Genomic DNA, 18,807 nt, shown 5'->3' on the forward strand with positions numbered 1-18,807 from the left:
TTAACGCTAGGTCTTTCTGTTTGCTCAATGTTGTCCTAATGTAGACTGCAGACCTGTCCGGTTTCTTCTTTCTTGCTCTGCTCTCCAATCCCTCATCGCGTCACCTTCCAACTGCTCAAGCATTGAGTCGTCTTCATCTTCATCATCATAATCACTTTCCTCATCCTCGTCATCCGCAAAGTCATCCTCTTCATCCTCATCATCCTCAGAGTCAGCCATCCAGCCCGTCATCCGTACCTTCTTGCGCTCGTTACAAATCTGAGCTCGGCACTCCGGACAAAGATTGGAGTTGGGTGAGGTGCCGTTCATCCATCTTTTGATGCAAGCGAAGTGGAAGTAATGGCCGCAAGGGCTCATTCTGGCACCCAACAAGCCATGCGTCTCAAGACACACGACGCAGAGCTGGTCTTGAGGGATGTCTAGATCCCATTTTCCATACTCCAATGGCTGTATGCAAGGTCCGTATGCCTCCAAATAAGCCTTGCCGTAGACGTTGCGTAGAGTATTGGTGTCGAGATTGTCTTGATCTTCTGAAACATCTGCAGTGTTTTGTCCGTTGATGTTTTGTACGCTCCTCGCATATACTGCTGATGACGCTCCAGCCGACGCAGCTACTAGTTCATCTGACTTTGCGGACCAAAATGCGTCTATGTCCTCGACGTGGTAGCAGTCTGTGCCAATAGTTTGCGCCTGAGCCATATTTCGTGGAATGCCTCCGAACTCGCCCTTTCTGATACCGTCTGCTGACAGCGAAGCAGCCGCTTCGGGTATTTCTTTCCAGGTCCGAAACTTCAGGCCTCCGTCTCTCCACAATCCTCTCAACAGAGTTTTCATATCCACAGTATGCGATCCTGACTGTATCGTGGCTTCGGCGAACTGGTTTATCATCCCTTGGTACATACGGTCTCCAATGGGCTGCTCGATGTTGGCAAAGGCTTCGATCCACAGATCATCCCAGATATCCCTAAACTTGATTTCCTTCAATGCGAATCTCGTATGGTAGGGGAGCGCCTTGGTTTGATTGCCGCGAAGTGGTGGAGTTGCTTGAATTATATCTTTGAAGCGGGCGCGTGCCTGTACAAAGCCGCCGAGATAGGTCGCGTACGATGGATAGAAACATGGGGTTCTTTCCCAGATTGCGACTACGTTGAGTGTGATGTCCATTACGATATCGAGCAGGCTTGCTATAGATGCTTCGTCGCAACGGGACCACATGGTGAAAAGACGGAGCGCGGGTTGGATGGCTGTCATAGTTTGGCAGTACTCCTCCTCTCCCCGGTAGTCACGACTATCGTTGTATTTTGGTTGAGGCGTAAGAAGTTGCTGAAGCGCCGTCCTCGCCCCGGCGTAATAAGCAACTCCATCCGGTAGTCGTATCAGTGCGCACTCGACAAGCCACTTGACACCGCGAGTTACTGTCGTATATCCTCTACCCTTGTCCCATAGCACTTCTCCCGACATCAAGTCCGTCTGATGGATGTACTCATCCACAACGTGCGAGTACTGTCCTCGGTAGAAGATACCAGGCAGGACTCGTCTTACGGATTGCCTAGTTTGAAACTGCGGTGCTTCCGGGTCCACGAGTTCCGGTATTGTGGCGCACACATCGTCGTATCGCTGAGGGGTGGGCGTGTACACAAGGCAGTACTCATCGGCTTCGCGTTGACTGAGTATACCTGCGAAGAATCGGAGGACGAGCTGGGATCCGTAGGGAGCATCTAGGAATCTCTCGATGGCGTTGGACAGTTCAGGAATATAGCGCGGTTCAGGCTCGCGATCATCGAGTTCGCAGTCTCTGTCGACTTCCTGCATCGGTGCGGTCTTGACGGGATCGGATATGGATTTTCGGTGTCTGAGTGCGGCTAGGAAGGAGGGCAGGAGCAAAGACTGTTTTTACCGCCGAAAGCTTGGACGTAGCAAACACTCATCCGACTAACGATGGCAGTGAAAGCGTTTCGATCCTCTTCTCATCACGTAACACCACGCTAGCAAAGCAGTGTATGGCGAACCTCCACAGGAGGTATATGTTTGTACACTAAATGCTAGCAATACAACGCCGCCGCCGAAGAAAGTAAGAGCGCACTGATGCGACTAACAGGTACAAGGCTACTTGTGATACACGAGCAAGGAAAACCAAAAAAGCGAGCGCTATGTCAGAGCAATCAAGAGGGGTATTAGAGACAGTAGCGAAGATATAAACCAGCCACCACCAGGGCTCCTACAAGGATACATATTTCGCGCCACGAGCGAGCGGATGATGCAGGCCGGAAGAAAACAGAGATGTAAAATGGGGGATGACAAGCAAAGGTATAAAGAAGCGAACAGGAAAGTAGAACCCCAGCCCAAAAAACCAAAGTTCTCCCAAGATTTCGTTCCACATAATGCGTCCCACAATCCCCAGAACGCCGGTTAAGGATCAGAGGAAATAAGCCCCTAGGGTATACTGAAAAGGCAAATAATGTAACTCACAACGAACGAGCGTCTAGAATCTCGACCCCGCCCTCAAACTCCCGTTTGCGCTTGTGCTGCGTGCGGTGCTAGCACCACTTCCAGCTCGCTTCATGCGCTTCTCCATAAGCCCGTTGAGCAGACGATCTAGTTCACCACTCAGGCCTTGCATGGTTTTTGTCTCTTCGGAGAGATAGTCCTTCATCAGTGGATGATCGCGACCAACAGGTACAACACCCGTAGTGTCGTTGATAACGACGAGCATATCACGGATCTCGCTGCCGTCATCGAGGTAAGCGCGGAGTGAGGCGTCGGACCATGCAGGAAGCATCGTGCTTTCCGATGATACGGGCGGCGACGGTTCGCGATCCTTCGTAGGGATTGGTGCTGGTCGTGAAGGTGGAGGACCGGCCGGTTCAGATGCATGATGCGTGGGTGAGGAAGTGTTATCAGACCTGAAAGTCGAAATCGTGTTGTTCTCTGGAATGGTTTTCATAGGGCTGTCGTCAGGCGTAGGCGTCGAAATGGGGGAGCTGGTCTCTTGGCTTGAGCTATCGGTAGACAGGCCTGGAGTGTGGTGGGATTCAGACTCTCTTTCTCTGTCGGCAGCACTCTCTTTCTGTGAAGGTTGTGCGTCCGCTGCGGAAACGTGGACTGGAGACTCAGAAAGGCGTCCAGCTGACTCGGACTTCTCAGCCTCGCCTGGCTTATCCTGAGCATCAGGATCCGCGAAAGGATCGCTGCTTTCATCTGAATCGAAATCATCCAACTGCACGCGCTGCTTCGCCTTGGTAACCTTCTCGCGCTTGACCTCTCCTTCTTGTGGTGACTTCATCATGCTACTGAATGGGTTTCTTGAACCTGTAGGCGCGGATGTTGAGTCTGGCGACATGGTCTGTTCTTCTACAGAAGGCCTGTCTGCCTGATCCTGTTCGGGCGGAACTAAACGCATGGTCGACGTAGATTGTTGCGCGGCGGACTGATTGTCAGGTCCATCCGACATGGCATCTGGCTCGGCGCTCAACTCAGTCGGACTCTCGGTTTTCAAGATACCCTTTGTCTTTTGCGGTGAATCGTCTCGGTTACGTTGACTTCGATGCACCTTGGGCTTGCTCAATTGTCTCAGCGGTGCTGGAGCTGTTGCCTGTTCAGCTGACGGTCGTTCTGCGAGTTCATCCGATGGTTTCGATTGCGGCGAGCTGCGGTCCATTTCTTCCGGCTTCTCGATGTCGCTGTCCACAGAGTCTTGTGCGCCCTTGCCTTTACGATCCTTGCGCTTGAACAGCCCACTGAGCATGCCAGACTTCTTCTCTTTCTTCTTCTTGTCGTCCTTGACCTTGTCCGCGAACCCATTCTTCTCCAGACTTTCGAGGCTGGGGCCGCGCTCGCGGGAGCCTGTAGTCGATGTACTGGAGTCGTCGCGAAGCAGGTTGGGAGTGAGGGTGATTTTGCGTGTCTCGGTATTTTCGTCTTTGAAAAAAGAGTCTGTGTTGCGGAGCGTGCCATTCCGAGAGACTTTGGGGTCCAAAGGTCGATCGACCGCATCTTCGCTACCTCTTTCACGGTCTTCGCTTCGTTTGGCAGATTCCTCGCTTGATCCCCGTGCCTCACCATCGCTCTGGCCATCCTTCTTCGCGCCGTTGACCTTGAGAGGTTGCACTTCGAGATTTTCTTCCTGTGCGGAATCGCCATCTTGTGTCGCTGCCTGCTGTTGTTGCATTTGCTTTGGCTCCGGGCCACCGAAAAGCTCGCCTTCGCCCTCGTCAGATGAGTAGTCGTAGTCCGAGGCTTCGACGTAGGTAGGTGGAGCGAATTGTACGGTCTTAGCATTCCTTCGTCGCATAGCCTTCTTGAGCGGGTTCTTGGATTTCTCGGCAGTATCGCCAAGCATCGTTGCGGAGAGGTCTATATTCCTGTGCTTGTTGAGGCGGGCCAGACGTTCTGTCGGTGTCTCGATGTGTTCGGCGGGCAGGTAACCTGTAGACTCAGTCAGCAAAAGTTTCAGGTTGGTGACGGGTGCCTACCAATGCTGTTGTCCTTGACTACTCGTACTAGCCACCAGTAGCTGTTACTGTCGTCAAGTAACACCATCGTGTCACCTTTGGTTGCATTTGCCTGACCCTCGACGGTCGCGACAAACGTGTGCAGGGCGTAAACAAATTCGAAGTCGATGTCCTCTGTTTCTCGTAAGCATTCGCCTCCCCATCCTGAGTCGATAAATCTGGAGTCATCAGAGAAAGAGACGTCGTTGGATGCATCATCGTTGTCTTGGTCCATGTCCTCGTTCCAGGAGTCGGCATCGCTGTCGGTGGTCCAAGAGCCCTCTTCGTCTTCAGAGTGACAATCTACGGGGGAAGGGGTGCTGCTCGTCCCTCGAGGTGGACCTGGGCCGGGTTCTTGGAACGGATCGTCCGGCGTGTCCAGAAGTGCGCGGTTGATCGGTTTCAACATGCTTTTGACCTGCTCCTCGTCCAGTTCGGAGATTAGCGATGCCTGTGAGTCTTCTCTCATCTCAATACGGCGTTCGACGGCCTTGAGTTGTCTCGTCCTCGGGCTCATACCGACCTCGATCCGTATGGTGTCGCTGTCGTCCGGTGCGTTGGTGGCCCTTGTCCAGGAATACTCACCACGATGATGCTCCGCTGACTGATTTTCCGTGGGTGTAGGGAATCGAAAAGAAATGGGAATCGATGTAGGTCGATTCCTTGACATAGGAGAAAAGTCGGACGCTGGGACGCTGAGTGGTCTTCGAGCGTTGGCGACAGAAATAGGAAAATGAATGGGCGTGTTCGTAAATGGGGAGGAAGAAGCGACCGTTGAGAGGAACGGCGAAGACTGCGGAGTCGTAAACTCTTGTCTTGCCGGCCAGGTCGGGGGAAAACAAGGTAAAGAATACCCACCATCGTCTATCGAGGGCGAACTCGAAATCTTGTCCATCATGTCGTCGTCCATGTCCTCCTCGACGTCGGCGTCCTGCATGTCGCCATCATCACCGTCGTTGGACGTTCCACCATTCAGCCTGACAGCCTGCTCGTCTTGCTGTGAGCCCTTGTTGCCATTGATGACAGTGCGGTCGTCGTCTGAGCCGGGATCGTCTCGTAGCGTGTTGCCAGCATCGCTCCATGCATCGTGCAGACGCGCCTCCTCCGAGGTGCGCTCCTGCTCTACATGCCGTATCGCAGCCTGCTGGTGAGGCGCTGCTGGGCCAATACCGAGCGGCGCAGGGTGTTGGGGTTGCTGGGAGTGGTCTTGGGCGGTGGGCGATGATTTGTCCTGCAGGTCGATGGTGTCTACGCACTTTAGTTAGCCTGCGCACCTCCAATGCGCACCCTCTACTATCTCCATACCTGCTCTGATGATGTGCGGTCGCGTCATCCTAGCTCATTCCTCTCTGCGCGTGCAACGTTGGGGGATCTTCGTTCGGAGGAATGGCTAGGTGAGATGAGGCGCAATCGGTGGCTGGGTCGACTGGCGCAGGGTCACCGTAGCGCGACTCCAGTTGCCGTGGAAATACAACAGTACAAAGAGCAAAGAATCGCAGACGTGGGTCGATGAGGGCGTTACAGGTGTCGCATGCGTTATCTGGGCGTGTTTCGAGGAAGGAGCGGCTGAGGGTCGGGCGAGGGTGAAGCGGAGGGAAATCCGTTGGGGGACATGCGAGTCTCTGACGCGGCAGCGAGGGCGAGACGGCGGCACAGCGAGACAGCAATAGGGCGAAGGGATGGCGATGAAAGCGTCGCTGCTGGCAGTGAGGGGCACGTCGCGGGCGGTGCAGTGGTGAAAGTAACGTCGTATGGCACGAGAGTGAACTGTTTCGGGGTCGCGCCTTCCCGAAGTTGTGCCCTGTCTAGGTCAACTTGAAACACCTCACTTCTAGTTCCTGCGCTAGCCTGTTCCTGGTCATCCCCATCGCAAAAAGGAGATGCGGCTCGGTCCTTCTATATCACCGCTTTAATGACCGCATCTGCAGCCGACTCCTGTCTGATTGCCCGTCTTGTCTTGAACGCATGATGCGTTCGCGGAGCCGTTTCCACATGGGCGACGTTATGTGGGGATCCCGGCTGCAACAACAAGCCGCCAAACACTAACTTGGAACAATGCCGAACGTCATTGACTTTGGCAGCTTGCGACAGCAACACTACTCCATGTCGCATACACTGTCTCAAGTTCATGGGTTCTAGAAACATGTCTTGATGGTACAGGACAAGGTTCTTCCTATCTTGCGGACGCCAATTTGCTTGGTAGTCAGTCCGGTGTATCTATGTGAGGCTTGGCAGCGCTGCATGTAGCACTACCATCTACACTATCACGATTGGATGTTCGTTCCACGAATTTGGCATATAACAGGGCAAAGGGTGTTTGTTGTAGAGAGAACCAGGGGCGATTGATAGAAGCACTACTTGCCGATGTTGCAATTCGAAATCGGGCGTGTACATTTGGAGAGCAATTGTCTGCCTTGAGAAATATGGCGAATACATATCATATCGTCCACATTCGCATAAACAAATCTCTAAGAGCGAAATACCATGAAATCATACGTATCCTATAGATTGAGACATGTGGAAAACATCTCACTGGAGCTCAACGCGGCATCTATCAGGTCTTTGCCAGCGCTTATAATTCATATGTCTTCCACCACCTTTTCGAAATATGAAGAGTCCTTCCAGCCACAGACGCGCATGTTAACGACCTTCTCTATGTCTTTATCGCAAATATATTGCTTGCCCTTAAGTTCATTCAGCATCCATACCGAGACCATCAGATCCTCGGGATCCGACCACCCGTTGAAACGTGGAAAGCGACTACTCTCCTCTTTAAGAGCATGCGTGAACCTGTCGTCACTGTTATGTAACAATGCTGATCCGACTACTACGTATCTGTGATCATCTAATTCTCTGAGTATCAACCCATAGCTACCATGCTGAAAAGGGATTCCATCCTCAACCAGACACCAGTCATCCAATTTCGTGTCAACGTGTGCGCGCATAGTAATGTGTGAGCCCACTCGTACCAAAACAAAACGTCCGTTCTGTACTTGCTCAATATAGCATGAGTGTAGGTTACTTTGCCTTCGGCCGACGGCATGCTCGGATATCCGATTGTCTTCGATAATATGTATGCCCATCCAGGTCGTTTCGACTTTGACGATCTTGGGATCATGACTGTCTTGTAGTCGAAGGCCCGGTTGAGGAGCCACGCTCGAACGTAACGCAATGGCGTCGCGTAAAGATGCTAGTTCCAAAGTAACATCGAAGAGTCTTAATAACAGAGAACACTGATATTCAAACAGTCGACAGATGTCACCACGAAACCAAAAGCTAATAACTTGTTGAGCAACTTCAAAGTTGTCCCTGGTGTAATCCGGGTTTGGTCCCTGTCCATCTGGCCACCTTACGAGGGACAGAATACCGTATAGGTTGTCTCGAACGTCCACGCAATTGAAGCAACGGAGCATCTGCAAGACCTCACCCAGACCTGGCTTTCGTGCTGATGCACTGAGTCGTAAACAGCCCCGATGGGGCATTGTACCAAAGAAACCCTGCCATAGCGGTTGACAGGTATTCTTCGAGGGTCTGTCATCCAGAATACACCTCTGCAAAACCCATCTCTGGTACTTTCTTTTTGACCACGAATAGACCGTATCGTGACGGTTGATCCAGTATTCAATCAGCGAGTCCAATGCTCGGAAATGCTCGCCTGGCAGTACGTCCACCCCACAACAGTAAGACACTCTAGTGGCTAGATGCAGCTCTTGTAAGACCCAGACGCGTGCGAAATAAGGCCTCTTCATGAATGCTACGAACGCTTCGCTTGTTCTGAATCGTTCCGATGTACGCATAGTAAAGAGACACTGCAGTTGTCGACGCACATGCTTGTACATTGGATTGTACCAGGGTTGATTCACGCTGATCGAATTATACTCTACAAGCGATCGGCCCCATCCGTAAATTTTTTCGAGAAGAGGCCGCTGCGAATCTATTGTTGCCATTAGGTATTCGCTGTCATCTGCATGCGGTCCAACACAGGCGAAAACGTGCTTTGCCCTCGAATAGATCTTGCCCATGATGCCGACTTGGTGATTCCTCTCCTGTATACTCGCCTGCGCAATGCAGATGGCGTCGACCCAGTAATAATGACTGGCCTTCGTCGCAAGAGCTTGTTGAAGAACGTACTCGCAGTTCCGACGTACAGCCAGCGGCTTGCCGTTGACGGTAATTTCGGTCATGTCAGCTGGGTCGCCCCAGCTGTACGATATCGCGTAATATGGCGGTGCATCATCGATTGGCCATGAAGATATCTCGCATTCGACATGTTGGCCAAAGTCGCCGTGCAGAATGTGTAGAAGGCGGAAGCGTGTGGTAGAGTCGGGAAGCGGGTCGTGCTCGAACGCGGAGGATGGGGTTTCGCTGGTCACGCTCGCGCGTAGTTGGGAAGCTGCGAAGCTTCGAGGAAGGTGCGCGACGTGCGCGACTGAGACCTCGGGATGCATGGAACAGCGCTTGATGAAGACATATATCCTCCTGCTGTGAAGATGGAGGTGAGCAGACGACCGTTGGAAGGCTGGAGTGCTGCCTGCCCACCAACTCAACCAGGCTGAGCTGATCCCCTGCCACAGTCAGCCACGCAGAGGCTGTGCGGCAGCGTCTCGCGCCTCGCACCCTGAATCTCCAACATCATGTTTACCTTCCACATGTCTTTCGTGGCCATCTAGAGAAAAACTTTGAGGCATCCTTCTGATCAATACATCCGCGACGGCTTGCCGCTTCGACTGCGTAGAATCGTCCGAGGCAGCTTCGATACCTGGGTAGGGTCGGAATCGCGTGCGGATCACAGATTCGTCGTCTAGGGTTACTCAAGGATTTGGGATTTCCTTCGCACAAGAAAATATGCTTGCGATAGAAGTAACGGTCAATGCCATGATGCTCCGTTTATCGACGGAGAAGAGGTGCTAGACGCTGAGAAGTGTAGACCCGCCGAGGAAGCAAGGCTCTCGCGATGGGAGTTTCGACCTCGCACTTGCAGGGCCACAACTACGAGGTGCCGACGAGCTCCATTATGTCGCTGCAGATGTGAATGACAATGCCATCGTGAGAGATGAATCTCACGCATCAGGTCCAAGGTGTAAAAATGGCAATGACGGTGCGCAGCTCCAGTTCGTGGATTGAGAAAGAATGCGCGGTCTGTACGATCACACCTGAACAAGCGGATCACGCGGAGATTTGTTCCCACGGAAGTTCTTCGGCTTATGGACTCTGTCACCGTATTACGCAGCGATAGCACCTTCGCACTGACTTACACGAAACACCCTTTGAGATCAGTCATATTCTGTAGAGAACATTGTCGTTGCTTCATCCTCTGCGTGCTTCACGCACGTCATAAACCCGCTCAAAACTCCCTTCCAATCCCCATCCAGCCCCATCCATACTAAACGGCCCACGTTTGTGGATCTCTCCGGGCCGATGGGCGAGAGCTAGTCCTAGTACAGCCCATGCGTGCCCCTTTCCGGACAGTGCACATCGGCCCGTGAGCCTCATCTAGCTTTGAAGTCTTCCAGAAGACCACTTTTGTTAATTTTAGAACACGACCGTCATCTTCGGTCTTCAGGCTTGAATGTTAATGGACAGAACCGTTGAAACTTCGTGTGGGTATCCTTGTAAATACGACGTTCAGGCTGTATTACTGAGTAGCGCGAGCGCAGGTACTGATATATACCTCCGTCATGCCGTCTAATACTTTCTCCTTCAAGTCAAGAGCATCTCATCTCTTCATACTCACAACACCGTCTTACCAGAACACCATCTTTCACCATGGTGGCTCAAATGAAGAAGCTCCTGGCCGTCGCCACCACCGTCTCGGCATCCGTTCTTGAACTGCCCGTCGTCATCGACAACAGCTATGCCAGCGTCAAATTCGACATCGGAACACCCCCGAAGGAACACCGGTTGTTGTTCGACACCGGGTCATCAACGCTGTTCGTCGTCAACACCGACTGCACCGAGGAATCATGCCCTGATGGCAGGGTCACATCCTACGTTCGAGAGAAATACAACTCGTCTGCTTCTTCAACATCCGTCGACCTCAACATCCCCGCGGCGATTCCATACCTCGGCGGCGACGTTGCCGGCGATACTATCCAGGACGTTTTCAGCACTCTAGACGGTAGCGTGGAATGGAACCAGACCTTCCTATCCGCCAACCAGAGCAGCTGGCGTTTCATCACAGCCGATGGTTTCCTCGGCCTGGGTTTCTCCTCCATCGCAGAAAAGAACACGTCGACCCTGGTCGAGACATTGTTGTGGGACGGAAAACTGGACGCACCTCGTTTCAGTCTATTCTACGGGACGAACTTTGAGGATGCGGGTAACGGTACGCAAGACGGTGTGCTAACCGTCGGTGGCAGCCATGAGGACAAGTACGTAGATGGCGAGGTGGTCTCCACGCCCTTGAGGAAAGAGGATCCATACCAGCTCTGGCGTGCGCCACTAAGGAGCATCAACGTCCTCGTTGCGGAGAACGTATCGGAAACAAACGCAACCATTGAGATACACAACGGCCACCTTCCCACCACTGCCGCGTCGAACGGTGGTGAACCAGACGCCAACGTAACATGGTCAATCTACCAAGGTGGAGCCGTTTTCGATACTGGATCTGGACGTGTCTCCTTCCCGAGCGACATCATCGACGCCATGTACTTCAACCTCGGCTGGAACTACACCAAGCTCACCAACCACGGCGAGGAGATCATGGAGTGTAAGCACCTGAACGCTTCGTGGGCCATTACTGTGACACTTGGCGAGGGCGCCCGAGAGGACGATGTCTCATTCACCCTTCGAGGCGACGAGTTCCTCCTACCGGGTCACCAATGCATGCCGCCATTTGACAGCAGCGAGAGCGAAGGTTTTGCGTTGATCGGCGCTCCGTTCCTGCGAAGACACTACTCTGTCTTCGACTTTGGTGCTGACAAGGTCGAGGACTATCAGCCGACCATTGGTTTCGGAAGGTTGAAGAAGGAGTATGATTTCATGTACTTGTGATCACGGGTCATGCAACTTCGTTCTGTTCTTTGTAAATATACGTAGTTTGCTGCAACATGGAATCCAGATGCGCTCACGCAACAACATATATCAAGATGTGCAAGCCTTCCTGTCTACTTCCTTTATCTCCAGATGGGGTCGCCCAGTACCTCTCGCAACTCGCATGTGCAACGTGAGAACTTTTGAATCGGGTTTGATCTTTTCAATCTTTTGCATTCTCGCGTCCCCCATTGTATCGAAGTAGCGGAGCTCTTCAAGGTTGTCCCGGTAATGCTTGTGGAACTTCTTCTGTATGCTGGTCCACTGGTCCCCAACTACTACCGTAGCCGACCAATGACCGTTCCTGAAGAAAAACACGAATGCGAATATGGGATATGCCTCCTTCTTGAACTCCATGTAGCCAATGATGGCGCCCGTATGTGTCGCGTGCAGCCATTTTGCAGTAGGATCCCATATGCCGCGAGGTTCGACTCGACTGACATGCACGCTTGCGGGCTTCTCTACCCGCATGACCTTTTCCATGATCGTCGAAGCTTGCGGACCTGTCAACGACTTGACTGCAGTAAACTCAGTGTAGGTCACTTCAGTCTTGACCCTAGGGCATTCTTGAGGCAGCGCGCGAACGAACAGATCCGGTCCGACTCTCCTGAGGTAAATTCCAACAGGTTTACCGACCGCGCCCAGCGAATGTTTCACTGGTAGTATAGCAAGTCCAGTATCGTGATCCCAGGCAAGTCCCAGTTTCAGTCGGATGCCACGATTTGTCATGTAAAAGTCTCGTGGCTTAACAGCCGGTTCGGGGGTGATTGATCGCATTTGCCGAAAACAGCTGGGAGACGGAGCAAGGAGGCCTGACAGCTTGTGATAAGAGAAAGCATCATTCCAAAGGAAAAGCGAGTCATCGGCAGTTTCGCTGAGTATGTGTTCTTGCAACCGGATGAACGCTTTTGACCCTTCTCCGTAGAGCATTGCCATGTTGATGTCGAATATGCCCATAAGACTATAGGCAATGTCTTCTTCCCTGGTAGTCTTGCGCGTAGACGCCCACGAGAACCTCTGCGCAACAGGCACTTCGCTTAGCTCCATCTGGTGTTTGAGAATGTCGTCCGGAATGCCTGTGATTTCCGTGATCTGATCCGCTAAGCTCGCCTTGGTCCCCGTAAACTCCCAGTTTTGATCGAAGAAGACGACATTCTTCGGCGCAATGAGCTCTTGGAGCGTCCAGCCACGACGAAACCATTTCGATGACTTGAAAGAATATGCGGTTTGAGTGATGTCGAATAGATAGGCGAAGCACACCGAAGCTTCTTTGTAGTACCTGAACATGGAGTTGATTGCCTCGCTGAGCTCTGCGCTGCTGGACTTGTTTATGCAGCACGTATCGCACCATGCATACGGGAGTTTGTATCGCGACGAAGAAGCCATCTTACACGTCTCCACGATCTTCTTGTACCCAGGCTTCGAGAGTGTTGCTTCTGGACGGTCTTGCGGCGGCACTAGCATCTCCTCGTAGGTCACTTCGTCTTTAGTGAGACCCCACACGTGTGATAGGATGGCATATCGCTGATCAGGGTCTGCATGGTCCCGAACATGGAGCGCCAGCGTCGTACTGTCGATAAAGATCATGATTGAGCGAATATGAAGAGTAAGATGCGTTCGAAAATCCAGAGTACTGACGACTTCCCAAGCATTCTTGGGGGCGGCGGGAGGCGAGTAGATCGGATTTCGACCCCGCCGCAAGAGGTGCGGCTGAGGCTACATCTGTCCTCTAGCGTCTCGCGATATGCATCATGCCGTGTGTGTCAGCTGATGTCAGCGGCACAGATTATCGAGGAAACGCAATGCATACTCCTTGTCGTGTACATTTCAGTGGTCGCAGCATCTGCAAAGTACGGTGCACGGGTGGGAGACGGGTATCGAAAGCACTAAGCTCAATAGAGCTAGCTTGGGTTCTAGTAGCGTCCACGGGTTGAGCAAGACCTCGGGGGCCCTGGAGACGCATACATCACAAGTATGCTCTCATACGATGATTGCGTGGCGCTGATTACAGGAGGGATCTTTCATTCCTAGGCAACTCGAAAGGGTTGCAAGTCGATGCACCAGATCTAACCACTACTCGCAACCTTGCTCTCCTTACCTTCCCAGTCCTGCTTCTTCCTATCCTTGACATTGTTCAGCTTATTCCTCTGTTTCTGCCTCTCATCCATATCGATATTAATGTTGAAGTGCTGGCCTCTGATCTTCTCGTAGAACCTACCCGCAGTAATACCGTTCATAGGTTCAAGCCACTTGCCCGTGACTTCAGTCTCGAAGGAATCAGAGTTAATAATAAGAGGTTCGTGGGCGCGAAGAACGAAAACGATCGAGAAGCGGTACTTTTTGTCATCGGTCGAGGGAGTGTTTGGCGAAGGCTCCGGAGACCCGTAAGCTACCACTCGATGACCACCAGCTGGGTATCTTCCATTGGAAAGTCTTTCGAGTTGCCGTCCAGCGAGCATAGTAGCACCTTTCTTCCCGGAATTTTCGACTACTTTCTCGACCTCGAACCAGTTGGCTCCATCCCAAACCTCCAAACCAGGCACATCACCAACAACCACGCTTAGCAGTCCTAGATCAGCATGCGGTTCAGCCACAACCTTCGCTTCCCACCCCTCATATCTGAACAATCGCAGCATCGTCGCCGTCTTCTCCTTATCAGAAGCTTGCAGCGCACCGCAGGGTCCAACAAACTGTCTCAGCCCTTCGTCTTCGCCATCTGGTAGCCCAAGGGACGTTGAGATCCTACCCAACGTGTTCGAGCAATGCTGTCCAATGAGATCCCAATACCTCTTTGCAGGCCCTCTCAAGACTTCTGGACAGTACTCTAGAGTTCGCAAAGTGATAAATTCCTTTTCGCCGGGGATCTTGGACCAGCCTTCTTCAGACTTGAGCTTGTGCTTCCATCGCTGCTTTTCCTTATCGGGCTGGTTGAAGAAAGCTTGACTTGCTGCGAAGAGCTGTTCGTATGCGGCCTGCAAAGGGTGAGGCCCAGGCGCGGGGGCTTGATGCTCGTGATTTGTCGCTTCAGATTGGGATGGTGATGATTCAGGGAAAGTGACGGTCGTCCAGCCGAGAGCTGACAGGGTCTGTTGATGTTCTGGTAGGACTAAGGGTAGTGGCGCGGGCTTTAGTGGCAGGCGCGTCTCTTGCAAGATCTCCCGCGACGGTTGCGCATCGGGCTTTTTGTTGCTCGTCCCTTTCTTTGACCGAAATTTGGAGATGATGTTTGAGATCGAGAAGTGATGTTCCGATGACCGTGAGGGTAGTGTGGCGGCCATCTCTTCGAAGAACCAGGATGTGGACACACGGGACGCGAAGGAGTAATTCTAGAGAAGAGATTATTTGCAGAAGAATAGGAAAAAGGCTGCGACTATGACTACGGGTATGGCACGGATATATCGAAGTTACGATGTGGAATGGCCAGATGACGTTTCCCCAACCACACGAGCTAAGCCACAATTACACAGCCCCACCCGCGACCATAAGCTCACGGACTATTGCGAACAAGGCGTCCGGTGAACACAAAACCCGCAGAACCAAATTCGACAGGAAACCCATGGGTAAGCGAGAATTGTAGAGAAGATGAAGCTTTCCGCAGATAGTATAGCTCATCACATGTCTATAAGCTTGGTCTATTCTTGTTCTTCTCCCAAAGCTCCCTCTCCCTCTGTACAAACCAATGGTGCAGGATGGGCCTGATTTTGACAACACCTCCGCTTGTCTCACAGCCGAACTCCATTTCTGGCTTCCATGTGCCTCCCTCGGCACTGATCTTCATGCTAGTCATGTTCTCCAACCGACACATTGCGAGACCTACTTGCCCAATGCCCGCGATGAATTTGCCTGTCGCACGACCCTTCTTTGTGTTACCATCTGCATCTAGTTGTTTGATGTCCGTGCCATAGTCTGGAAGGGCTGCGGATGCGGCGGGTTTCTCAATGTCGATGGGCAAGACGCGCTTCCGCACGATACCGGTGTGTTTCGTACGGATGGTAAGCTCCTGGCCAACGTAACACCCTTTCTTGAAGTCTATACCATGCCAGAGATCGATATTGCACTCCATTGGTAACGCGCTTTCTCTTGGTATCTCCTGCGGTCCTTCGGGGATGCCGTTCCTGTAGCGTTGAAGGTGGTATTCCTGGATATCCACTGGCTCCACCCCCTGTATAATTGTCGCTACGTCGGGACTTACGAGGTAGCGATGCATGTCTGGTGCACGCGGGTCGCTCATCGCAGTGATAGCATTGTCGGTATTGGCATGCTCAACCTCAGAGCCCCAAGCTGCCCACACGCGCATCTGGTCCGGTTCTACCTCCTCGATTTGCACCTTACTCCGAAGCTTGTGTCTCTTCAGATGCTTTCTCAGAGACTCCAACTCGCTCTCATCCACCTCAATATAGCATGCCCAATGCTCCTTGCCCTCTAGTAATTTTGGCCACACCCAGACAAAGACATCCCACAACACGCGGCCGCGCGCATCTAGAAAGGCAGCGTAGAAGGGCGACTGACGGCTCGAATCGACATTGTTCGTTATCAGCCCCTGGAGGAACTTGACGGTATCGGGCCCAGAGAGAGAGATGAGGCGGCGATGCGGGAGCGGTGCACAGCCTGAGCTGGCAGCTTGCGAAGAGGAGCTCGTTATCGAGTATTGGCGCTTTTCGAATCGTCCGCGAGCATTTTCGTTATGCAGCGGTGAGATGATAAATCGATCGCGACGGTACGGAAATGATATCGGCCGCGTGGGGATTTTGCCGTTTGAAGATGACGCGGTGCTGAAGGTTCGGTACGTATCGACGGCCGGTCTGCGTAGGGAGCGCACATTTGTTCGGCAAGCGTCGCATATGTATTTGGGCGTCCGCAGCGGTGCGCTCAGTGAAGAGGTCGCCATGGCAGTTGTGAGGGTGTTTAGTGAGGTGCGTGAGGGCTTGATCAGAGCTCGAGATGCCTCGGCAATTACGGAGTTACGGCTAGAGCGAGATGTGACAAATTGATGTCATCGAATGTGCTAGATCTGGGCCTTCAGGCCAAATGTACTACAAAAACGCTGGGAACGCCTAATCTATCAAACAACATGTTGGGGATAACGCTAACATCATGAAAAGTGTTGTTGGCCATCCAACGCCGTTGTTTGACGCGTCAAATCAACACCTAGTCGTTCTTTCGACCAGTTAATCTGGACCGCTCACTGTCCTTCGCTTTTGAATTCGATGGCCCTGACTCGTCTGAATCATCCGAGTCGTCCGAATCATCCTCCTCATCCTCGCTTTCTTCCTCGTCGCCACTTTCTTCACTGCTCCACTTATCATCCTCGCCTACCGCGAAGATGGTGTCGCCATCGAGGCTCTCCCTGGGAGGTACAATGGGCTTCTGGGCTTGCGGTGCGGGCAATGGCGATACATCGCGCGCAATGTTGTTGTTGTTGTTCGACCTCTGCGCTGGGTCGTACGAAGGGGGTTGGTCTGCTCCTCTCTCTTCTTCATCAAGAGAGTCTCTCATCGAGGCAATTTCGAAGCCTTCGTCATCTTGTGCAATCTAAAAAGTCGTTAGTAGGAATGTGGGTGCTATATTCGCAAAAACGTACCTCGTCACTCATGGCGAACCTTCGGTTGTTGGCCGTTGGTCTCCACATATACGCGACGAAACAGACGTCGGCCAGGTAGACGAGATTTAGCCAGCCATCGAGCACGAACCATCGTGTTTGCCAATGGGTCGGCGCGAAGTCAGGTGTCGACGCTCCAGCAAAAGTGAAGCTGTTGATGAAGAAGAAACCAAAGATAACGACGATGCTTGTCAAGATGCACCACCATAATCTCTTGTACATGGTAGCCTTGACGTGCTGCTTGCGCTCCATCAAGTCCTTCATCGTGAGGTTTAGCGAGTTCAGAGTCCAGATGTAGAAGGCCGTGAGGGTAGCCGACAGAGGAAGGATGACTAGCAAGACCAGAGGTCCAGCATCATCGGGACGAACAGTAAGCGAAGCCACAGCGTAAATTACGCCAAAGATGAAGTGAGCTACAGCAAGCCAGCGTACAACAGTCATGGTCTTGCCAAGAGAAGGCTTGACAACGCCATATCCCATGCATACGATCAACAGGAGGAAGAACGAGAAGGAGTTGCGGAAAGCGTTCAGTACAGCGACGACGATCATGAGAGCTTTGGTACCGACGTTGTTACCGTGGCGGTTCTGGTAGTCGTAGTAGCCCCAGGTCATTAGCATCTCCACGACTAGGAAGACTAGGATGGCGGTGATGTAGTTCTGGACGGCAAGAATGTCGTGGCGATTCTGGAAATACAGGAAGCCCCAGAATGCCAGCACAACAAAGTACACAATTGTAATGCCGCCGTAAAATGGGAGTTTCGCAATCTGGGCGGCCTGGAGCTCGCCATAGGCATTCCGGAATGTCACAATAGCCTCGAATTCCAGTTCTTTGTCTGCCGCATTCGCAGCCACACAATAGTAGCCCGTCTTGATTGGGACCTTTGTTTCTGCGGTGGAGACTGGGTATTTGATCGGTTTCGGATCGTCGAGATTGATGGCGTCGGTTCGAATAGGCATCTGAGAGGCGTCTTCAACGTCTTCTGCAAGTACCCATTTGCCCTTATCTTTTTCGTCGCAGAGTTTCAGTTTTATCGATTCGTCGTCGCAAATGTAATGGCGATTTTCCTGGAGGAAGTCAGTTGGGTTATGCGGAGCGTATCAGGTCCCACGTACATCATTCACGGGCAAGTCGGAAGGTGCGCCCAGAAGTAAAGTGTCTTTCCATTCCCAGATCACCAGGCTGACAGTTTGGTCCTTGATGCCCTCGTTCTTCTTGGGATCTTTTATGAACTTGACAAGTATGAAGGGATCGACCTTGCCTCCCCACGATTTCTTGCTGTACATGCCGCTGGACTTGTATGAGCATGCTGCCTCTGGCTAACCCAAGATGCATATCTTCCTACATACCTGCACTTTTGCGTTTCCTTGTCGGAGAGCGTAACATCCATCGCTGCTACTGCTGTTATCGTAGTGAACAGCAGTAGAGCGATGTTGCGCAGCCGTGCCTTCATCTTGCCGGATGTGAGGCCAGCTGGCGGAGCTGACGGCTGGAGGTTTGCGGCGCTTCAGGCGGAGGTATGCGATTCGATTCGAACTGGCGACAGCGTCTTCCCGTCAATTCCTGGTTAACGGCGGGTCATGGGTGGGAGTTGGTGTTTAGTTGACGATGTTTGGCTTGCGCGTCAACGTTCCCGATCGTCACCTACGGCCGCCTTCCAGAGAGTAGCTCGGCTGTCCTCGGGGTTA

At 52.4% G+C, this 18,807-nt stretch overlaps 7 protein-coding genes across 7 annotated transcripts; 1 reads left to right on the forward strand and 6 right to left on the reverse strand.

Moving 5' to 3' along the window:
* Nucleotides 1-24: 24 nt before the first annotated feature.
* Nucleotides 25-1,812, reverse strand: J4E88_000348 (uncharacterized protein; the record flags this gene model as incomplete). The annotated part of the gene is made up of 1 exon (XM_049394027.1): nucleotides 25-1,812. The coding sequence occupies one exon, from the start codon at nucleotides 1,810-1,812 to the stop codon at nucleotides 25-27; it is 1,788 nt and encodes a 595-aa protein (XP_049259856.1).
* Nucleotides 1,813-2,482: 670 nt separating this feature from the next.
* Nucleotides 2,483-5,823, reverse strand: J4E88_000349 (uncharacterized protein; the record flags this gene model as incomplete). Its single annotated transcript, XM_049394028.1, has 3 exons — nucleotides 2,483-4,425; nucleotides 4,473-5,738; nucleotides 5,796-5,823. 3 exons carry the CDS (start codon nucleotides 5,821-5,823, stop codon nucleotides 2,483-2,485), a joined length of 3,237 nt encoding a protein of 1,078 aa, XP_049259857.1.
* Nucleotides 5,824-10,256: 4,433 nt separating this feature from the next.
* Nucleotides 10,257-11,483, forward strand: J4E88_000350 (uncharacterized protein; the record flags this gene model as incomplete). The annotated part of the gene is made up of 1 exon (XM_049394029.1): nucleotides 10,257-11,483. One exon carries the CDS (start codon nucleotides 10,257-10,259, stop codon nucleotides 11,481-11,483), a length of 1,227 nt encoding a protein of 408 aa, XP_049259858.1.
* Nucleotides 11,484-11,573: 90 nt separating this feature from the next.
* J4E88_000351 (uncharacterized protein) lies at nucleotides 11,574-13,109 on the reverse strand (the record flags this gene model as incomplete). Its single annotated transcript, XM_049394030.1, has 1 exon — nucleotides 11,574-13,109. One exon carries the CDS (start codon nucleotides 13,107-13,109, stop codon nucleotides 11,574-11,576), a length of 1,536 nt encoding a protein of 511 aa, XP_049259859.1.
* A 479-nt stretch (nucleotides 13,110-13,588) lies between these two features.
* Nucleotides 13,589-14,800, reverse strand: J4E88_000352 (uncharacterized protein; the record flags this gene model as incomplete). The annotated part of the gene is made up of 1 exon (XM_049394031.1): nucleotides 13,589-14,800. One exon carries the CDS (start codon nucleotides 14,798-14,800, stop codon nucleotides 13,589-13,591), a length of 1,212 nt encoding a protein of 403 aa, XP_049259860.1.
* A 341-nt stretch (nucleotides 14,801-15,141) lies between these two features.
* Nucleotides 15,142-16,410, reverse strand: J4E88_000353 (uncharacterized protein; the record flags this gene model as incomplete). The annotated part of the gene is made up of 1 exon (XM_049394032.1): nucleotides 15,142-16,410. The coding sequence occupies one exon, from the start codon at nucleotides 16,408-16,410 to the stop codon at nucleotides 15,142-15,144; it is 1,269 nt and encodes a 422-aa protein (XP_049259861.1).
* Nucleotides 16,411-16,670: 260 nt separating this feature from the next.
* On the reverse strand, nucleotides 16,671-18,572 carry J4E88_000354 (uncharacterized protein; the record flags this gene model as incomplete). The annotated part of the gene is made up of 4 exons (XM_049394033.1): nucleotides 16,671-17,054; nucleotides 17,104-18,186; nucleotides 18,235-18,409; nucleotides 18,469-18,572. The coding sequence occupies 4 exons, from the start codon at nucleotides 18,570-18,572 to the stop codon at nucleotides 16,671-16,673; spliced, it is 1,746 nt and encodes a 581-aa protein (XP_049259862.1).
* Nucleotides 18,573-18,807: the final 235 nt, after the last annotated feature.

Source organism: Alternaria novae-zelandiae, assembly GCF_023758075.1.
Source record: "Alternaria novae-zelandiae strain BMP 2774 chromosome Unknown scaffold_1, whole genome shotgun sequence".
NCBI classification, from domain to species: domain Eukaryota; kingdom Fungi; phylum Ascomycota; class Dothideomycetes; order Pleosporales; family Pleosporaceae; genus Alternaria; species Alternaria novae-zelandiae.